At 31.7% G+C, this 23,340-nt stretch overlaps 1 protein-coding gene across 1 annotated transcript in view; it reads left to right on the top strand.

Annotated features, from left to right (window-relative positions):
- Schip1 (Schwannomin interacting protein 1) overlaps window positions 1-23,340 on the top strand; it is a 229,212-nt gene that overhangs the window by 101,146 nt on the left and 104,726 nt on the right. The window contains exons 4-6 of the mRNA XM_014424992.2: window positions 2,385-2,488; window positions 10,323-10,573; window positions 14,602-14,737. Coding sequence (XP_014280478.1) covers window positions 2,385-2,488; window positions 10,323-10,573; window positions 14,602-14,737 — 491 coding nt within the window. The remainder of the gene's footprint in view (window positions 1-2,384; window positions 2,489-10,322; window positions 10,574-14,601; window positions 14,738-23,340) is intronic.

The raw sequence follows: 23,340 nt of genomic DNA, 5'->3' as shown, positions 1-23,340 counted from the left end.
CTGATTTAACTCAACGAATTTTTAAGAAGAGTTATGGTCTCGCAATATAGTTTAGTTGAACGTTGGAATTATACACCATTCGGTGCTGTCTACGTCATTTCTACTTATGCCAAGTTCTACATATTTCATTTAATAATTATATTTATTTTTAAAGATAAAAAAAATTTAGGAAAATATGTTATTACTATGAAACCTGTTTTATTTGTCTTTATTTTAATAATGAATTTCACAATAATTTTTCTGTCCTCTTTCAGACCAAAATAGAAACTGTATGAAACAATTTCTTTTATTAAATAATATTGGTACTATAACAAAAACTACCAACCGTAAAAAAAGTAATCTTTCTCTTAGCCTGATTGAAGAGCAATCTTTCAATGGTAACCTTTATGAACGTGAGAGCTCTGCAAAGGTCAGCACAAGATTCGAGAGTATTCTCCAACGTCCTGGACCAGATAATGCAACCCCATGAAACGGCCGTTACGTTAGTATTCGGCAGAGAATAGACTTAACCTTGGCATTTTTTTTTTTTTTTTTTGGAAAAGCATAAAAAGTTATATTAGCTAACAATATATTGTACAAGAGTGTAGGGTAGAAACTTATTGAAAAATAAGATCACACTTATGTATAAATTAATTTCTTGTTCGACAATGGTTTGTTTATCAATTATAATAAAAAATATCCAAGTCTCAACATATTTATTCTCTGATTACTCCAACGTTATGGCCATCCTCAAGGATATCTTATGTATAATATACATAATGTGTATATATGTATGTAAATATCCTTTGTCCAAAATATATTTTGGACCTATTTTTATCGACCATTTCCCTTAATATTCAATTCAATTTGGACTTGAACATATAAACAAATGTTGATCAAGTAATTGATAAGATTGTAATTTTTAGTGCAAATTGAATAAAATTATAAGTGAAATAATCGATTAAAATAAGTTGATATTTTTTATTATAAGTGATAAGATTACACTTTAATTATTTAAAAGACTGTATTAGTTGCTCGATTTTTTTATATAATAATATGTATTTTATATTAGATACATACCAATAAAAAAAATTAATTTCGAGTAAAATATTAATATTACCAAGGTTATTTATATCAGAATCTAATGAGAAACCAATGAATAATGTTCCTCTTACTAAATTGCTATCTCGAAATTAAATATCGATTGATAGAATTGCCTTGTGTCCCTGCTGTAATATATTGCTTGGGGGTCATCTTGCTGCATTCAGAAAAATGTCTTTGAGGTAGTAGCATGATCATGGTAACATTTGTTCTTACGAATTTTTTTATATTCTCTCTAAATTGTGGTTAATTTTAAAATGGAGAAGAAAACCCTTTAGCGTAATATGAGCTAATTTGTATATTAATATTTCCTCTTATTACGTATATATTTTCTTATATTCCCTGATATTATCTTACTTTAATATTTTTTGATATCTTTTTCTTGTTCAAATGTAACGTCATTTGTTAACCGCCAAATTCCTCCACTCTGCCTGTTGATATCTTACCTTCGCTTAAAACCATTCTTTTTCTTTATTTCATTTCGAAAGGTAGATGTATTATTTTATTCATAATTTTCCTATTCTTTTTTAAATCTTTATTTATTCTTATTTCCTTTATTTTCCACATTTTATTGTGTACTGTTTTTATATTTCTCTTTTATCAACATTTTTCTTTGTTATTATTTCAGTTTTAATTATATCTCTAATATTTTTTTGTGATTCATGTTTATTTATGCTTTTCACTGTATACATTACATCAGCATATTATCACTGTATTTTCTTCTATTATTTTTTTAGTTTATTTCGTTCATTTTCGTATAAATTTTTATCTACACCTTAGTTTACTTTTATTTCCTGTTATCTTATTCTCTTTATAACGATTTTTCCTAAAGCCCCTTGAGATTTTTTATCCAGATTCCACTGTATAAAATCCGAAATTATGGTTAATTTAAAAACAAATTAAAGTTATAGTTGTAAATGGAAATATTTACAGGAAAATATTTTCTTTGAACCTTGAGTGGGTAGGAATCAAAACAGGGGAAAAGGCACGTAAGAAATTTCCATAAAACATCACGAAAGCCTCAATATTTGGCATGCGCCCAAGAACTATAACAGATCTATATAGATTCAGATGGATTGGCAAAATGAACAAAAATATTACAGATCTCTGGAGCCAATTGAAAACTAGAGTCTAATATAGACAGGGAAGTAATTACTCCAGTTTAGGGTATAAAAAATTAAATATTTAGAGGTAAAATACATAATTATCAACAATTAGAAATTATTGAACAATTATTAATTAGAAAAATAACTTTATTATTTGAATGTCGTACCCAAGGATAACTTATTTTTTTAATGTTTCAGCGGGAAATGGATATCGGCTTGGCCGACAGAGAGCAAGGATCCCAACAACTACTGTCAAGAAGAAAAACAGGATTCAGAACCAGTCACTCCTGTGGAAGGGACAGGTAGCATTATCCTTTCTAATGTTTTACAAATATTATTAATTCTTTAGATATTTATGAGTGGGCATAGATTTACTTATGTATGATTTATTTGAATTATTGTCTTCTAATAATAATAAAAAAATTATACCTGCGGTCGGGTGGTAGGAAAAGTTTTTTCTAACAATACGTATATATATATTAATATTATTGTTTGCCTCCCTTTATATCTTAACCTTTTAAAGTAACATAATATTATTGAAGATACATCGCGACTTTTAAATAATTACTTAATTGTTGTTTTTTTCTTAGATTTACCTAATCTACCAGTAAGTAGGAATACTGGAGTTAATTTGTAACAACTCCTATAACTTTAGGAAAGTCTGTAGCACGACCTCAGTAATGAAATTAACCTCAGTGTATAATACTATCTTTGTAATATATCCAATTCTAAGTTTTAAAAAAGGTTAATTGTGCCACCAAAATAGCAATTTGTTAATTTATTTTTACACTTACTTAGAACTTTTAGCACTTTTTAAACAGAAATTCTTTCTTTTTAAGTATTCTAGGTCTATTTTAATTTTTTTTTTTTTATAAATCTGTTATTCATTTTCAAATGTACAAATAATTTGTACTTACATATACGAGCATAACCAAAAATTAAAATTTTCAGTATATTCAGTTCATTTTAAGATCTTTATATCAATATTTTTCTACTATCTTTGATTTTTTGTAAAGAATAGCTCAAAAAACCTGAATATCACCTTGATCCAATAAATATGAAAATTATGAAATTGAAGAACATAATGTTTTTTCTTAATCTTTTAAATAACAAGCATGGACGGTTCTATAAAGTCGATTTTTTCCCCTATCTTTCTATTGGGCCAAATGTGGACTTAATTTCTTTACTTATTGTATTTAAGGAAGATTAAAAAATATATCAAGTTTTTAAAAAAAATAAATCAAGAGTTTCCTATCAAAAGTGAATGTATCTACACAACAAAAGTAAAGGTTTTTTTTATTTTAAAATATTTTACCTGTTAAATAGGTGTTACAAATCAAAATTTTCAAGAAACCCTCTATTTAACCTCGACAATCATAAATAAAATAATCAACAATCCTAAACAAATATGCTATGTTAATCATATTTATAAATATCTTTTTTTTTAATTATAAAAATTGTAAATAAAATAATTTAAACCCATTTATATTAGATAAGTTAATATTTACCTTACCAAAACACAATATTGTTATATATGAATTTTCCTATCTAAAATTTGTATCTATGTTTTTTTGTTTAATGATTGGGAAAAAGCCAAAATATTTATAATTGTTTGTCTACTATAAAATCTTTTCACGTCTGTAACAAAAAATAATAGGTTAAAATCCTAGATGTTCAATAGAATACAGTAAATAATTGTTCATTCGTCTCGTCCTGTGGTACCCTTATGTACTAAATCAGCATGAGCTGTAACAGCCATCTTTTATTCATTATTACATGTTTATTTCAGTAATTATATCGACACAGTGCTGGTAGATTCCTCTTATGACCGGTTTCAAATTCGCTACATTTTGTGATGTAAATGTTTGAATCTTTGGTGTTTTTTTTATAAATGTCTACAACATCAAAATCAAAATTGTGGTTGATACTAATGCTATGTATATCTAGTCATGTTGTGATAAGATTTTTAGCATTCATTTTATGTTTATTAAACCGTGTTTACAAATTTTGCTACGTTTCACACATGTAATGTTTATCCGGGAAATTCTCGCTCACAAATCATTATTTTTAATAATGATTGGAGAAGTTTGTCGGGGGATGTGGTCAGCAAAGGACAACATAAACAAAACCATATTTATTTATTTTATGCCGACGTTTCGACCTGAGTTTCAGGTCTTCATCAGGGCTATAGAACAAAAGAGATAACAACAACATTTAGAGATACGTACAATTGAAAAGGAATAGTATACAAACAAATTTAGAATTATATAAAATATTGAATTAAATCATAAATGATAAAAAATTGAATAGTACAAAATTTTAATTGATTGATAATCGTGGAATGGTATGGTAGTAGATTGAAAACAGTGACAGATGAAATATAATGACACAACAGTTGATATGAAATACCAATGATAAAAAGGTCAAGTTATAGTTTAAAAGAAAAACATAAAACCAGTGATATGTAAAAATACGGAGCCCAAAGGTCAAAAAATTATGAATACAAATTTATAAGAATAAAACATATTTTTATACAAACAATGAAAATGAAAATAGATAATGATTGATAAAAGAAAATAAGTTATGGGTGCTTTAATAAATTAACTATGGTTTTGTTTATCTGTTTTGTGATTGAGTGGGGAAGCTTTTAATTCTATAAAAATGCTTTCGGATATTAATCGTTTGTCGTGGTTAGGGACAGAAGCTAGTATGCTACATATTTTACATACGTCATTTTAATAATAATGTTTCAAAAATGGATATATTAACATTTTAGATAGACAATTCATCAATCATATTTTAAATTTTCATCTGAAGACAGGATAGGAGGATATAAAAATTTTTTAAAATAGAGAACGTCAGATGGTGAAACAAAACTTTTTTAATTTGAATTGTGACCCTCAAAAATGATAAGGACTAAAGTTATTCCTTACGGGATTCGACTGAGGTTCATCCTTCAAGATTGAGTTTAGGAAAACGAGTTGACATTGGAAATAGGGTACCATTAAAATAACAGAACAGTTTTAAAAAATCAGATTCAGAGATTTCAGGAAGTAAGGTGACAGCTGTAATTATTAGAAAGAATTCAAAGTGGTTACACCTTGAGATCGATTACAACTTTATGTTGGGTAACTGTTATTTTTACTAATAAGCCAGTTATTATGGAAGGGAGTTGGTGACATTTAGATTCCCTCACGTCTTCAGGGACTTCCTGTTTCCCATTTCCTGCGACTACCGCTAGACTGAATAAGTGTGCCTGGGAATACATTACCAACTGATTACCGTTTTAAATCCCACTAGAGCTTCCAGTTATGTCACAACCGTTCTGAGTTTTATAGCTAGGAGGATTAACTTTGACTTTTAATCTCTTTAAGAGTAAAATACATTCTTGATAGTGGAATCCGTTCTCTGATTTAGCCCTAGATAATTTTCGATAGAAAAACGTTTATTTAAAATTCTAGGTTATGTATGATTGTGGGAAATGTAATAAAACTACCTGCTCCAACATTCCACAAGAGCACTGATAGAGTTTCTTAAAATTAGCGTTTCCTAATAATTTATGTTAATATAATGTTAAAAAATGCTATATAATGCTATGATGTTAAAAATATTTGAATCTGCATGATCGGTTGGTGTGATAACTGCCGACACAGTGCTACTAGCAACAAAGGATTCCTTCTAGGCTATTATGTCATGATTGTCTTTGTCCTTTGTAGCTATCTGTTTTTTTTTTCTTTCCTATTTTGCATAATATAAGAAACCACTTTTATAAAAGTAATTTCTTTGGTAAACTTTCCCTGGTATACTTTCTTCTACACAATCTTCTACACTATAGCCTTCTAGAGACACGTAATACAAACAATACTCCGCGGCATATCAATGAAGATAAAAGAAGGAGAAAGTGTTGAGAATATGCCAATGTCCTTTCATGAAACCTATAGCAGGTTAAGCTTGCATTATAGTTTGTGTGTATATATTTCTTTTTATATTTTAGTACAACAATGCTGAACCCTGAATACTATTTCCAATAATTATGAATACGATGTCAGGGGTGCGGTCACAAGTATCACAGGTCAGTTTCACACTGACCTATCAGAAACAGCCCTCATGAAGTAGAACGAAACGTCGGAAAATGAATAGTTGTTAACTATTTTTGATTTCTTGTGACCGCAACCCTTACCATCTTCTCTATAATTTAAATTAATACGGTCAATTATTTATATATACACTTTTCAATAGCTCGTACCCAAGTCATCTTAATAACTGCCTATGTAAAAATATATAGATGCCAATTAGAGCATATTTGTTGAATACCTTAGTTGACATATTTCATAAAGTCGTTTCATTTTAATTCACACAATCCTAACGTATATATTCTATATTCTTGTTAAAGTTATTTTAAGAAGACTTCTGGATAATTTAAATAAAAGAAGAGCATTGAAAAAATTAAAATGTTTAAATTTACTTGAGCTTTTTTTTGTGGTAGAAGAGCGCTCTAGAGATTCGAAACTTGGGAGATGAAAATGTCACGTGAGGGTGAACACGTGTGTACGTCAGCAAGTATCTCACTGCCACCTTTACCTTCAACGCCAGATAAAACATTAAACTTATTTTAAAGATTTTACAAAAAACATTTTTGTGAAAAAATAAAATAAAATTAAACTTCTTAATTTTTTATTTTTTTATTTATTTGTTGATATTTACAACTGTATAAAAAATACAACCAGTAAATTTGATCATAATGACATATGATATGATACAGGATGTAGAGAAACTACCCAGTAGTAGAACTCTAAAACAGTTTACAATATAAGGTCACGAGGCCATCTTCTTTTCAGGCGCCTTGGAGGATTGCCAGGAATGGAAGAGGAAGCAAGGTTAGAAACGAGTGGGTTTGGGTGGTTAGGGAGTTTATTATTAGTAACAAAACAAGGAGCATTGAGGATTTTACGAAGGATTTTGGATTGTAAAGATTGGATACGAGAGGAATTCGAAGGTTTAGTGGAGCCCCAAAGCTCAACTCCGTATATCCAGATGGGCCTTATTATTGTCATGTAGATCAGTCTTTTGTAATGAGTTGGAAGTTTAGACCGTTTGTCTAGTAAGTGCTGTAGTAGTCGGAATCTGCGTGCAGTTTCCTGTCTTTTCAGTCTTGTGTGAGGATTCCAGGTTAGTCGTCTTCTTAATTTAAAACAAATTTGATCCTTTTTTTCTCTCAACTTTATTCTTTACAACTTTTCCAACGTTTCGACCCTAAGGCCATTCTCAAGGATACCTTATACCTGAACAAGTTGCAAATGTGAATGAAGAAAGGAAGAAAAGTGTTTTATGAAAGGTTTAAATCTAGAAAAAAATTATTTAGAAAAGGTTATATGGGACAAAGGCAATTAGCCTGCATTTTTAAGATTTAAAAAAGAAAATTACATCAATATGAAGGTATCCTTGAGAATTGCCTGAGGGTCGAAACTTTGGAAAAGAATATAGTTGAGAGAAAAAAAAAAAGGATCAAATTTGTTTTAAATTAAGAATAAACTAAACCATTCTCAAACAAGAATATATAAAATAATTAATCTGAATTAAACTTATTTTTTACGCTGATAAAATCTATATTATAAAGCAGAAAGACTCCATCGTTGTTTCTTAATGCATAGTGTTAATAAAAATGCTATTTGAGCGATTTTTATTAAACTGGCCATGTATATTTATATATTTCCGATCCCTCTAAAAAACAGTTGTTGAACAATTTCTAGCTATAGTTCGTTGTGAATGTGCGCCATGTTACGTCTTTCTAGCGTTGTTCCTCTGCAGATCTTCTGTAATGTGCTGTTCTGGTATTGTTGTTGTGATTTCGGGGCTGTTGGGTAGAGAAAGTGTAGTAGAGGTGCACCGTGTAGAAGTGTTGGTCGTTGTATTACTTTGTAAATGAGTAGCTTGAGTTCGAGTGATAGCCCTGGTGTGTAAACGAGGTGTTTGAGTTAGTATAGGCCATGTATATATAAAATTAAATGGTCATTATTATAAACTAGTTCTTATCCAGGTTGAAATAGTGAAAGGGCTTAAATAACGAATTTTGAAAATTTCTACCTCTAAAGTAATTTTTTTTTATTTGATAAATAAACAGATCATATTGTTGGCAATGATAAACAATAGATAAATGAAAAATATTTAAGATTTTTATTAATAAAGAAAACAAGTGAAAAAAGTAGGAAAAATAGAAATATCGGATTCTAAAGGAATAAGCCGAGACCGTCCAATTGCATCGCGGCTTCGTTATATTTTGCTAAAATGTTGTATTCATAGCGGAAACAAAATTTATAATCGTTATTCCCACTTCGAGAAATCTTAAAATACGGATTGTTATAACAATAGAAAATTAATTTTTTTTTTCACAATTTTCGCCTTCTCTAGTGTTTAGATGATTTTTGTAAATCCCAAATTTTCAATAACTTCAACACAAGTCCACCAGTACACAAAATTTTGGGACGTATGAAGGATGGTAATTGAAAATTGTGTGTTGCGCACACCATACTAGATTTTTAAATGTCTTGTCCTTAAGAAAGATGCAGCGCCACGAGTTTCATTATCAACACTTTCGTGACCTGGAATTAAATTAAGTAAGGTTCCATATTAATTGTATCCTTGGCCCAGTTCTATGACGGCAGTTGGGTTGCATGTCAAGTTATGCACGCAATTTCCTCTATTCCTTCCGAATTAAAACTGCCTACTATAAACAATGTTTTTACTCCTCCAAAATCGATTTAATCTTATAATGAAGTGTAAAGAATGATGTGAAAATTTTATTTTTTGTTATGCAGGTTGGCCAGCTGTATTAACACTGAATTTTCCAATTAATTTACTAACATTTTTATTTAATGATATATCAATTAATTGCACCGTATCAACCAAAATACTGTGTATTCCTGCCTCGTTTCTTCGATTGTGGCGGGCTAGAAGTGACATGTTTGTTGTCAGATAATACTATTTGAATTAATATTAGGTATGATCCAATAACCCCTTTTAAATGGAAGAGTTGTCGTGTAGGAACAGATCTAATTAATTATTACTTTTATTTCCACCCGTTTCATGAATAAATTCATTTTCTATAGTATTTTGTCATTTTCTGAGTTGCCATGGTTACCAGGCAACTGTCTTTTGGGCTCACCTCTTTTTATTTTACAGGTTTCTATTAGATCTGTTCCAACTACCACTTCTGACTATCCGGAAATACGGGTTTCTCTCGCAAAACTGTACTGTACATGCTCCTTACAGTTCCGGGCAGTCAGAAGTGGTTGTTGGAACAGATTTATTGACGTGAATATATTGTTAAAGCAACTGCATAAGATCGGGCACACTTGGTGGTGGTCGTTTCTGCTATTTTCCCGAAAGGTTAATGATCAGTTTCGTAGTGTTTCCTAAAATTTGAATTTTTCACTTTTTTTTTTTTTTTTAGTGTACTCAGCCTGAATGCTAGAATTATTTTCAGTGTTAATTAATATTCGCAAAAACTTTTAGGTATATATAAAATACAATAGCCCTCCCTTTTGTGTAGCCTTCAGAATTTAAAAATAAAAAAAAAAAAAACATAAAAAGAGAACTGATTTTTCAAAATTAAACATACCATCTATTTTCTAGGTTTTTCACAGAACCAGAAATTATATTGTCAATATATTACAGGAAATAGAATTACTATAACCTGAATGTAACCAAAAATTTTCGTCGTTTCAAAATATAAAAAAAAAATTAAGATTATAAGTTAAATAAAAAATCTTTTCGGGATTAATATTTATTGGATGTAATTGTCTTTTTATAGTTATTAACGGCTTATCATAATTTTGATTAGATATAATTTACGAAATTATTGCCACAGTTAAATAGATTTTAATATAATAATATCCCGAGTGTATTATAATGAAGACTATTTTGTGCATTCCTTAGCATTGAGACTGACAAATACATCATCCGCACTTGAACTGTTTGACTCAATTGGTGAGATGAGTCAGCCAGTTATCTCGTCCGGTCGGCAGTTACTCGTGACTACCGCAGTACATTACTCTCCTTGTTCAGAAAACTGTCCGATCCGAGATCACTTTGTTGTTCAGGAGATCGTGGTGTCCAAGTTCTCTTTGCTTGTTTCAGAAACCGAAGACAGTTCAAGCAGCAGCTCCTGTTCGGTGAGCGATAGCGAGGAGGAAGTGCAGACTGTGAGGAGGGGCTTCTCTAACCCCAATTACCCAGGATTCTCCCATCTCGCCCACGAACTGAGGGGAGACTTCGACAACAACAACAACAGCAACGGCAACAATAACGAAGAGGAAGAGCTAGAGGAGAACCTTACAGCTGACGATGGCAAGGAAGTCGACTGGGTCAATAGGATAGAAGGTTGTCAGGTCAGTTCAATATTTTAATATTTAATTAGTCGGATTGAATTATCGTTTAAACTATTGATCTGAGATATTCTATTCCTTTAATCTACGTTAGATATTTATGTTACCAATCAAACAGAACGGAGCACTTAACAAATTATTTTCTAACATATATCCTGGCCTGATCAATGTTAAATTTTTTAAAGAAGATTAACCATACTTACGACATCAAATGGGGACTTGCAAATAAATATCATAATGATAGGATACATAAAAATTTTTAATATATATGCATAATATATATTTTTTAATTGTGTAATACAACATTCTGTCTTATACTTCTAAACAATGATAATAGAGATCATAGACCTCATTCACACTATATATACAAATATATAAATTAAATGACAGCAAAATATGAATTAAAAGAGAAAATAAAATAAAATAAATTAGTAAAAAAAAGTATACATATACATATGACATAATATATATCAATAATCATAATATTGAGGAATAAACAAAATTAATTTAATTATATTATTTCAATTTCTTGAGACAAGGTAATTATTTATTAAATAAATCAAAAATTTGCATCCTTTTTTGTCTCAACACTTTTTATTTTTCACCAGTCCAACGTTTCGGCCATTCTAGCCATCCTCAAGGACATCTAAATATTTAACAGCTTATATTATATATTCATTTTTAACACTTATAACAACAACAATTTTATTCACCAATAATATAACATACCTTCAGTTATAATTTCTATATTTTCTGTTGAGACAAAAAAGGATACAAATTTTTTATTTATTTAATAAACAAAAATAATTGTTAATCTTGATTTTACGTTCCTGTATAATTGTTTTATTAATAAATAATATAAAAACTGATTAATAACATGATTCAGAATCAAATTATACTGAAGAAATTACCAATGTTATAAACGCCCTATATTTAAGAATTAACTATGTTTTAAACTTAATTCATAGGCAATAAAAATAATTTGGTTTAATATAATAAATATTATAACACCTATAGCATTAATTTATGTATAGTAGAAATAGTAGATACGAAAATCGAGGTCTCTGTCTTTATAGTTATATATATTGTTATTATTCCTCTAAAGCTTTTATTCTTAGTAGTCTCCTATATATGTCGTTTAATATATTTGTAATTATATATTACACCTATTTACATTTAGTTTTGCTTGTCTCATCGAACAAGTTTAAATTTAATTTTTAATACTTCTTTCTTAGAAATTAAATTTTTATCTTCAAAATTTTGGCTTAAAAATTAATAGAAACAAGAAATTTCAAAAGGAAGAGATGGCAATGAAAAATCAGAGTAATGATACACTAATAGGAAAGATACACAGATAGAGATGTATTATTGTCTATCTCTTTAGAGTTTGTTGGAGATGTATGGACTATAGTGTTCCAGGTCCTATTGTTTCTTCTAAATAATATAAGATACTTGAGTTTGGCCACTAGCCTCAAATTCTTACTATCTAAAGAAGTAACTCCTATAAAGTTTACTCATCAAATTTTCCCCTATTCTTTTTTGAGGAAGTTATAATTTATTTTGGTTTACTAAGTATGTGAGTCATTTTAAGAAGCAGTATGGCTATCTGTCACGGCAGAATCATTCGGTTCACTGGAAATGCACATTCAGTTAGAGTTTGAGTCAGTTTGTTGTAGCAGTGTGACTACTAGAGTAAATTAGTGTAACATTTTTCTGATCCGTGGTTTGGTAGAAAAGTTGGTTTGTATTTCTCAATCATTATTCTTCATCCTTCTCAGTTTTCCGTGAGGAATGATTTGTCAGTATAGATTTTTTTTTCCCCATGAATGTTTTCCTTAAAACAACATCCTTATGTTAATTGTTCTATTCTATGGCAGGAAATATCGTGGTCAACAGTGCTTGGTAAAGTTATTCAATTTATATAAATTACAAATAAAGGTCTTAAACAAAAATAAAATAAATAAGTATAATTTAATGGTATGAGAGATAAATAAAAAATGACAAATATGTTGATGAAATTTGACTTAGCAGTGATAGGCCTCTATGGAATTATCACATCTATTTGTAAACATATTGTTAAACAAAATCACTATAATTATAGTTGCGATAGAATTTGGATTGATTAAGAATGTTGGGAGGTTTTCTTTGGTTGTTTGTTTTTCTTATAATATCAGCATCTTGGGAATATGTTCTTATAAAATCAGGTGAATATACATCTATTTTAAGCCACTTCTGCGGTTGTTTTGACTTGAGGTTTGCGAAGGCTTTACCCCTTACTTAATGCCATCAACCACTTCCGTCATCCTGGCTCATAGAGATAGGCTTAGTTGTTCTTGGTGAATCTAGACAAGGTTGAGTACTGGTGGTTCCCTCCTTTAACTAATTATTCTTACTAGTCAAGCCATTTAATTCAGTGTGTTTTTAACTTGGAATATTTTTGAAGTAATAATATGTTTATTACTGACGGCAATCTGAGTATTACTAATGTTTACTAATTAATTAATTCATGTTGCCATTGTTCTTTTTTTACGTAGTATTTCATTTTCAAGTCGACTTACTGTCCATTGCCTTACTTATTAAGCTAAGGCTGTCATTAGTAAAAAAAATACATTTTATACTGCTTAAAAGTATTAATTAAAATTTCAAAAACTTCTAGTAATTTTTTTGACCCAATGGTAAATTTTAAAAAAATTGGTTTAAGGATCTGAGATATCCGACCTGAAATTCCTAGCGCTAAGTCTGTTGTATAATCTGTTAGTTAACCTACAAGTCAAATGGATATTTGCATATTAGGTTTGCCGAACTATATTTTTGGTGTCGTATAGCCTGATACAATAAACTCAGGTATATTTATGCTTGACCTTTACTGAAAAGGATCCGCTGGGGAAGGTTCGCTCACCCCTCGTAGCGAGCAGTTGACAGCTGTGACTCTATTAAAGCAGTATCACAATAATAATGTGATAGGTCATAACCCTAAATTTAGCAAGGAAGGTCTAATATGTATGTTCCCTCTTGTCCTACACTTCTTCCTAACCCGTGAATTATGTCTTTCTAATGACATACTAAGTCTTGTTGGCCTTGGCTAGGATTGCCGCATCCGCCGTTTCATGTACTTTTATTCTAACACGTGTCCAAGAATTCATACATAATGTAATGATTTTATCTCTTCATTCTTTATTTTTGTAAAATTCTAGAATGCTTTGATTCCTTGGACGTTTAAAATACATTTCGTCAATCGCTTATATCAAACGACATTAGATATTCTCAGTACTCAATATACAAGCTACAACACTAGGGGAGTTTCAACCAGGTGACTGCCCTAATTCAAATTCAAATTCAAAATCAGAAGTAACAAAAACTGATCCAATTTAGATCTATCAGTAAAAAGAAATTTGTGACGAGGTTATCTTGCTAAAGAGTTTTTTTAAAACGTATCTTAATTTTTTTCCAAGGGATGTTGGTTGATTGATGGTATAGTTGGAGTTTTGTAAAAGTCCACTTTTTTTTTTTCTTTTTTTTTCATAGTACCTATATGAATATTTTAAATTGCAAATACACTTTTTGGGAGTGGTGCAGGGTTACCTTCGTTTCGTTATGCGATATGTATAATCAGATCATTCTGAACATCATATGATGTCACTCATTTAATACGTCAAGTGAAAAGAAGATTGTATAAAATTTTATCGCTTTAGTAGAAATATTTTGGCTTATGAAAGTAAAAATAAATCTTCAAACCCTTTAATAAATAGGTTAAGGCAGACAAGCCTAAAACAATTAAAACACATATGAATTAAAAAAAATTAGCACTAAGCTGAAACTCGCGTCTACTATCTAATCCCCAGCCTATGGGATTAGCGTAAAACCTTGGTAACTTTTCTATCCTTTGAAATAGTTTAATATGTACTATAATGATTTTAATAATAATAGATACCAATCGTACATTATAATTCAATTTTCGGTTGTATCATATCGGACTATGAGTGTAAATGTTTAGTCTATATCACACTCTTAAATTTATTTTGAATTTTTAGGTAAAGGACATCTACAGAAGATCGAAATTGGACTTGGGTGAAGTGAAAGAATCCAACATGGCGGTGCGAGCCAGTGGAAAGAGAGAGAAGACGGAAATCAACAATAGCCTCAAGCGCGGGAAGGGGAAGGATTCAGGTGAGTGGCAATTTAACTCATAGGTCCTTTAAAATAATTATATATTAATAAATGTTTAATTTAAAATGAGCATATCCTTCTCATTCTGGTTTATTCTTTGCCAAATGTTTTGATCGGAACATTTGTAAATGTTTGTGAACTTTTGAAATTATTGGCCAATGTTTGCGAAGGCACTCGTGTTTCATATTTGTAAACGGTTTTCCAAGAATTTTCTTCTTTTTTACTTTCACTTACCTATTTATGTAATATATAATAAGAGAAAGTATTTGGATAGTGTAAAATTCTAAATGCGTGTTTTCGACGGAAATTGATGTTTTAAAGTCCATTTAGTTGAAATTACCAAGTTCGCAAAATCGTATTTGAGTGTTTCTGGCAAGGAATGCGGATGGGTGTGAAATGTCTTGTGTACCTATGTATTTCATACTTTAACAATTTTTGAAAAATAGTTGACCATTATTATAAGCCGGTACGAGTTGATCAATTTTCATACGAGAAACTATCTTTGGTACAATTAATGAGCTATCTATCAAATGTCAATATAACCAATTTAAAAAAGTTACCAAAAAACATTTGTTAGATAAGAATCTCATCTGGACAGTTTAATTTTTTATCGACGATATTAAATTGTAACACACATTTGACAAAGGAAAATTTGAGTTTTGAACTAAAGTGAATAATTGTTAAATATAAAATTTTAATTTAACAAAAAAACATTGTTATTTTTGAAATGTAAATATATATGTATTGGATAGGATATTCCAACGTATATCCGTTTTATAAACGTAGTTTTAGATAAATATTGTCACTTACGTTCAATCCATAACTTTGTTTGTTGCTTTGAGCTATAATGGTGTGTTATCCATACATGTGCTGTATTAATATATCCCTAGTCCATTGAAAAAATAAAGTAATCAACCGCTAAAAGGTCGATGTAATTATAATATGATGAGCTGAGTTTCATCCTTCAAACGATTAAGCTAGCAATGCTGTGCTGTTCTGCTGGTTCGACATCTTCAAATCTTGCAGGCGTAGCTTGTTCTATTTTACTTCTCAAGAAGCCAAGGCAGACGGATGAGAGAGAGAGAGGAAGAAGTTACATAAATTTTCGTTCTCACTTAATTTACACATCTTTGATTTTTTCCAATAAAAAAAATATTTTGAAAAAATAAACCTGCCTGTCGCTAAACCATACACAAAACTTGAGTGAATCATCATGTATTATTAATCCTTTGCATGAAGATAAATTACCTGGTTTTAAACCAATCTTAAGCTAATGTTGCAATTTATAATAATTGTTAATATTTGTTTTGGCTTGGTATTGGGCTAAATAATATTTGCCGATTTCTTGCTTAATAGTTAATATTATATAAATAAATTATGGTGTCACAGCCATTATATTTGTAGAATACGATTTGTAATACATTTAAAATAACACAAAAAAGATAACTTTGAACTGTTTTGTTTACTTGACCATATCAATAACTCTAATATATTAGAGATACTCAAACTGGTGCGTTTTTTTTTCTTTTAGTAGAAACTTTTTTTGAGCAATCAATTTTTTTTTTTATTTTGCAAGAAGAGATTCACTTTTATTATATAAATAGTAATTGTATTTTCTATTTTTTTTTTGTTGAATTTTACTCTGTAATGATTATTGCGAAGAAAATTTTATTATATTTTTTGATTGAACGGAATCTTTCTACATCGATATGAAAAAATATGTAGCCGATTCCTGGTTAGTTTTGTGTACGTGAGCCAACGTTCCGTAGCTATCCGCTCCCGCTACCAGTTTCTTATGCACCTTATTATTTAACTTTCTCTGTTGCAGAATATTGCGGTTTCTTGTTATATCACTGATCTTGCCCTGCATTTGGCAACCGAGTTACAAGTTTGATGGATGTACGTTGTGCGAATAAATGCGTAAAGGGCTTAAAGTGTAGCTATGCCTGGAAAAAACAATACGTGTTCCCTATACATCACATTCGTAAAACACTATTCTTTGAAAATAGCGATTGGAAACATTTACAAGGCCCAGCTTTATTAAAAACTATTGAAACTATTTTTTATCAACGTATAGGCCGAACAAAGCAGGGGAAGCAAAATAAAGTGCGGCCCTACTCACTAAAGATGATCTCTTAGTCATTGGTGATTTTTGGAGCATAAGTGCATGATCTAAGTAAGAACATTTGCACTATACAGGAGCAATTATAAGGGCCGAAAGAAATATTTCCTGTATATATGTAATAATAATAATATGTAACCTACAACTCATACAATAAATTTAAATCCTATCGACTATCGATTGCGATTCAAATAATAGTACTTCGGGTTATATAAATAAAATTTTAAATTCTTTGAAAACTTTCTGTTAGTGATAATTTAACGATAATTGATACTGCTTGGGAATTAATTATTTAAAATTAATTATGTCTAGTTTGGACTATGAACTTCTGTATAAATCCAATTGATTAAAAGTATTTTTAAATATCTACACTAATATATATGGAACTAATTGTCTGTCACCTACTAAAACAAGGAGCTACCAGTTCGATTTGAAAAATCCTTTCAGGGTTAAATATGTGAAGAAGCTTCAGATGGGGCTAAGTAGGTTCACCTCAAGCCAATGTAAATGGAGCAATTACTTTAAAACAATGAATTTGGAAAGCATTAGCTAATTAAAAAGAATAAATTCTGAGGAGGATGTCGTTTTCAGTCACTATAAATTAAGTGATCAACTTTTTAGTATGTCAGTACAGACTTGATAGAAGACTTAAAACAGGTTGCGGAGGAAACCCGTTTGTATTACCGGGAGGAGAAAGGACATGAAATATATTTTAGGGTGAAGTAAGGTTTATTTAAATATTTTAATGCATATCATATTCATAAAAAGAACTTTGTTATTATAAAGTGATTAAATTGAGGATGCTTTCTGTCATGATTGGTCTTTTTGTAATCCCACATACATTTCGGATGTTACTCTCCTACCTACTCGTCATTTTTCTGAAAGAGACATAGATAATAAAAATTTAACCCTGGTGAAACGGCAGTACAAAAATGTAAATGTGTTACATAATTTTACAACATACAAAAAAAAAATTAAATGTAAAAATCAGTGTATGAGTTGGTTAATTTCATATAACATACTGGTACTGGTAATGGTGGGGGGAACAAATCCGGCAAGTGGACCTATTGGTCCTTTTTGCCATCCCCAAGACAAGCCAATGGAATGACTCTTTATGTACCTTATTCCTCTATATCGAACCTTTTCGTCTTCCTAATGAAATTCAAAAGGGACTCCCAATCTATAGAGGAAGCCCCATTTCCTTAAATTCTATTCCTTAAATTCTAGTCTAATAGCCCTTATCTTAATGACGCATACCTACCACAATCTGCTATGTAGTGTAAGGCAGTCTATGGGGCCTGTCCGCATATGCAGCAGGTTTCATCATGATCTACTCCACATATCTTAAGATGTCTTTTAAGTCTGCACTGACCTGTCAGAACTCCTATTAATAATCGGAGTTCGTTTCTGTTAAGGCCTAGCAGCCACTTAGTTGTAGAAGTAGAGGGTTTAGTTATTAAAATCTTGCCCTGTCTCAGCCCTATACAGTCTCTCCACTCCTTACCGGCTTTCTTCCATATCCAATCAAGAATGACTTTTAGAGATTCCTAGGAATGGTTCTGGTCCTATAGAACGGTGCTCAGCCCCGTTTCTAGCAAGCTGATCAGGGTTTTCATTACCTGTTATTCCCTTGTGTCCTGGAACCCACACAAGCTGAAGCTTCTTTAAGCACCCTAATGATTCTAAGGCTTCTTTACACTCTCTTACCAAATAAGAGGTGACTCCAAAGCTTGAAGGCAGACAGACTATCTGATAAGATAGTGATGCCAGTCCTAACACAGCTAGTGATCTTGGGGCTTAAAGCTGCTGACAAGATGGCAAACACCTCTGCCAAAAAGACAGTCGAGTGGTTGCCAAGTGGGAAGCTTAGTTCTTTGCCTAATTCTTCAATGTAAACCCCTGTCCCTGTTAGTCCTGTCGAATCAATTCTCGATCCGTTAGTGAATCAGGGCAGATGATCTCCTGGGGTTTCCACTAAACCCTGTACCCAATCCACTAACTTTGGGTGTAAGTAACTAATCTTAGTTCTCGGCCTTATTATCGCTGTATAAATCCAATGCATAACCTTTGGGTTATAACCCCAGGTACTGCTAACAGCGCGTCTTACTTGCCAAAAGGCAGCACTAATTTTTCTTTTAATTTCTGCCAAATGAGATCCCCAGTTCAGTTTTGCGTCTAAACTAATTCCGAGGTATTTGACCTTTTGGCTTATTTGGAGTTGATTGGCAAAAAAAATCGGGGTTTGAAATATACCCAATTTACGCTTCCTGGTAAATTGAATAAACTCTGTCTTTGTTGGGTTTACTGAATGCTTCATTTCAGTACACCATGTCTGTACTACATTACATGGGACTTACATTAGTTCCATGATAGTACTCACGAACTTTTCACTAATGAGGATCACTCCACCGTCAGCAAAAGCTTGCGCGAATATCTGGAATAACATAAAAAAAAAAAAACATTCCTATTTTTTCATAACATCATTTGCGCCCTAACTTTGTAGCCTACTCTATTCGCCAGTTTCGAAGTGCAATGCAGGAGTGAAGAATATCTCGGAATTTTTCGCCTAACTTGAATACTTGTTCATGAAGCTAGTGGAGCCTGAATTACTCTGAATTTGCAGCAGCTTGGTCTTCATGAATCTAATTTTCTGCGACTTTTGTAGGCTAGTGTGTAAAAGTAAAGTAAAGTGTCATCTTAGCAATATCGAAACTGCAGGCTGGGCGGGTTTGGTTGTATTTCGTGATGGTCCCATATAACACAAACTCGACCTTCCACTCTGGTTAGAACAGAATAGTAACCTGTAGGATAATATTCCCCGCTATTTCAGAAAAGATGTAGAAAAAATCTACTGTAATAATCACATTTCCTAAATCACACGCAAATACATAATTGTACAGTATAAGTAATAACTTAGAACACCCGTCTGCTCCTATTATCCTCTCTCGTCTTCCCCCACTTCGACTACGGTTCCTTGGTCTATAGATGGCTATCTGCAGGACTAGAGTTGAGACTGAAGAGACTCATGAATTGCTTTGTAAGATTTATCTTTGGGCTCTCAAGGCGCTCTCAAGTCTCCCGCTGGTATACTGAGTTGAAGTGGCTCTATCCAACCTCCCGAAGGCAATATCTCCTTGGTGTTTTCCTATTCCTATCGAAGTTCTTAAAATCAAAAACCTACCTATATTCTTGATTTCCTTACTCTTCGTTCATCCATCCACTCATTAAACATCAGATCCCAACCAATTAATTTGTATTTGGCCTCCTAGAGAACCGTCTTTTATATCAAATCCTTCGTCATACGTGCAACTCCTTCTGGAATTCTCTTCCTATCTCCATTCGCCAGTCCCCATCCATTATTTCTTTTAAACAACACTTATTCCTCTACTTACTGTATTACCAAACCTTCGCATCATTGAAATCAAATAAATAGGCATATATTGTTTAACATTATAAACAGCAGTTAAGCCAATATCCCAATGTAATTTTATTTTACTTACTAAAAACTTGTAAATTCAAAAATCTTACCACAAAAACAAAAATCTTAATGTATGAACCATGTATTTATTCTTAAGGGGCATATGTCCCAGAACAAAATTATTTTTTTCATTTAAAAAAAAAAAGCTCTAATTTTTATACTGACCAACACATTTTTCAAATTCCACGAAGACAATAGTGATCAGTATATCTGATTATACCAGAGAATTTGGATGATTAGAAACGCACAGATCAAAGAAACACTATGTAAAGTACAATCTTATACTTATTGTTTTTTCTTAATACTTATGTAACACTGTTGTTAGTTCCATCATAACAAGTTACATGTGTACCTCTGGTCAGGTTTGCACTATCTAGTTATAGATTCGATGCGGTATCATCAGAGAGTTGATTGTATAAGATTACTGTTTACAGTTCCGATCACCTGCTTTCTTTCAGCCGTCTTCATTATTTCTGAAATACTAACGTATACGATTATGATCTTTGTTCGATTTTACCTAATATAAATGATCAAGAATTAGGTGAACTTCTACGCATATATTATTAAATTTTATGGCGTTATAGGCATATTATATACATAATTTGTTAGAAAATGCAATGATCTGTACATATTATTACGATGAAAAGAGAAATAATGCTAGTACAGAAAACTAACTAACTAAAATATACATTATGTTTTATACTGTCCAACACATTTGAAGTGTAGTTACAATTATAGTTCTAAGTAACATTAATAGTGCAGTAAAAATGGTATGTACACTAGTAATAAAAGCATTTAAAGTAAATTGGTGGAGACATTAACTGAACGGTCATTGTGTAACTCAAATCACAACTTCTGCAAATTCTTGAAAACTTGACCTTCAATAAAACTAGGTTTTTAATCTTGAATTAAAAAAAAATGTACTGGTATGACAATTACTAAAAAACAAAAGAAAATTAAAAAATCTTTTCTTAATGTACGAGGGTAAGTCAATTATTATCTGCAATATAGTTATAAAAGTTATGTTGTTGTTGTCTAGGGCTTTAGGGCGTAAAACCCCCATGTTTCGTGCTTCTATTTCATTTATATTTATAATTCTATTTCACTTTATTTTTCTCTTTAGATAATTTCGAGAAAAAAAAATTTAAATAATTACTTCTTTTGGTATTTTTTATTACGTATAACAGATTTCCTGGTTTAAATGTTATTCAAAAGGCCATTCCTTTTTAAGAAAACCAAAACCATTTCCACGTTCTTCTAGTCATCATTCATAGCATCCGGCACACTCGGTCCTACTCCCAATCTACTCAAGTTCGCAGAATAAAAATGACATTTCTCAAATATGTGATTGATTGTAAGTACACTGTTGCAGTATTGACATTTTGGCGGTGGCTTCTTACTGATCAGATATCTATGAGTTAAACTTGTATGACCTATTCTCAATCTGGCAATAGCTACTTCCTCCTTGCGATTGGAAGGGTTTGATGTGGTCCATGGTTTAGTGGTTTTTTTTAATAGTTTTTAATTTGCTTGGCGGGCTTTCATCCCAAATGGCTTGCCAACTAGATAATATCTCATTTTTCATTGGAGAAGACTTATTTCTTGTGGTGTCAGAATGGCCGCGCCCTGATCTGGAAGAGCAAGTGCTTGTTTAGCTGCAATGTCCGCCAGTTCATTTCCAGTGATCCCCACGTGACCCGGCACCCATTTAAAGAAAATAGTTTTTCCCAAGTTTTCGAGCATGTTGGTATAATTGTGAATTTTTATGATCCCCGAGTGTTTCGGGTAATTGATCTTCATGGCTTTTAGTGAACTTAAAGAGTCGGTAATGATAACTTAGTATTCGTTACTGTCATGGAGAAGTGGAGTGCTGAGGCTATTGCATGTAATTCAGCTGTATATACAGTTATAAAAGTTTATTGTAACCAAATTTTAAAAGTTTATTGTAAACAAGTTATCGTTGTACAAGCTTCATGATGACCTCATAAAAGAAGGTTTTCGGTTGAGCTGTGAGCCAGTAATGCACCACTTATTTCATTGCTTTGTCCGAGGTAAATCGACGGCCCCTTAGTGCCTTTTTGAGTGGACCAAACAAGTGATAGTCAGAAGGGGCAAGATCGGGACTATATGGAGGATGAGCCAGTACTTCAAAATTGAGGTTCTGGTGCGTTTAAGCAGTGTGAAGTATGCGAACGGGCATTGTCCTGCAACAACACACCACATTTTGACAGCAGTCCTCGGCGTTTGTTTCTAATTGTAGCCTTTTGCTTGGCAGTAAGCATTTCACTGTAACGTACACTGTTTATTGTTGTGTCCCTTTCCTCATAATGTTCTAGTCCTGGAACTTGTAAGCCTATTCCATATCCAGTACTGGACCTTGCGAGTCCATTCCATGCCCAGTACTGGACGTTGTGAGTCCATTCCATGTCCAGTGCTGGACGTTGTGAGTCCATTACATGTCCAGTACTGGACGTTGTGAGTCCATTTCATGTCCAGTACTGGAACTTGTGAGTCTTCATTTGCAGCATAAACGGTCGTCCGGCTCCTTCATCGTGCGTAACACTTGTGCGACCATTTTGGAATTTTTCAATCCATTCGTAGACACTCCGTTGTGACAAAATACTGTTCCCGTACTGTATTGAAAGTCTTCGATGAATTTCGGCCCCTGATATGTTCTTCCGACCACAAAGAACGGTAACTGAACATAGCTCTTCTTTGGTGCAAATACAAAGCGGAACAGCCATTATTAAAAGCACGACAGTGATAACGAAACTAACCTAGCAACTTGCAACTTGCATAGATATAACAACAAATAAACAACGCATGCGCCAACAACAAAAAACGACAGGGCTACCAACATAAACAAACATTTAACCAAATTGTGGGTAAGTATTAACTTATCCTCGTATTTCGAGGTTTCTTTTTGTTTAATAGCGTAAAGCATAACTGGCCATCAACTCCATTAATTTCGTATTTATTTCTGCTTACATTTGTTTCAATATA

This window comes from Halyomorpha halys, unplaced genomic scaffold, assembly GCF_000696795.3.
Source record: "Halyomorpha halys isolate HHAL.00 unplaced genomic scaffold, Hhal_1.1 Scaffold489.1, whole genome shotgun sequence".
In the NCBI taxonomy this organism is placed as follows: Eukaryota; Metazoa; Arthropoda; class Insecta; order Hemiptera; family Pentatomidae; genus Halyomorpha; species Halyomorpha halys.
This window is presented reverse-complemented; position numbering and strand designations above follow the sequence as displayed.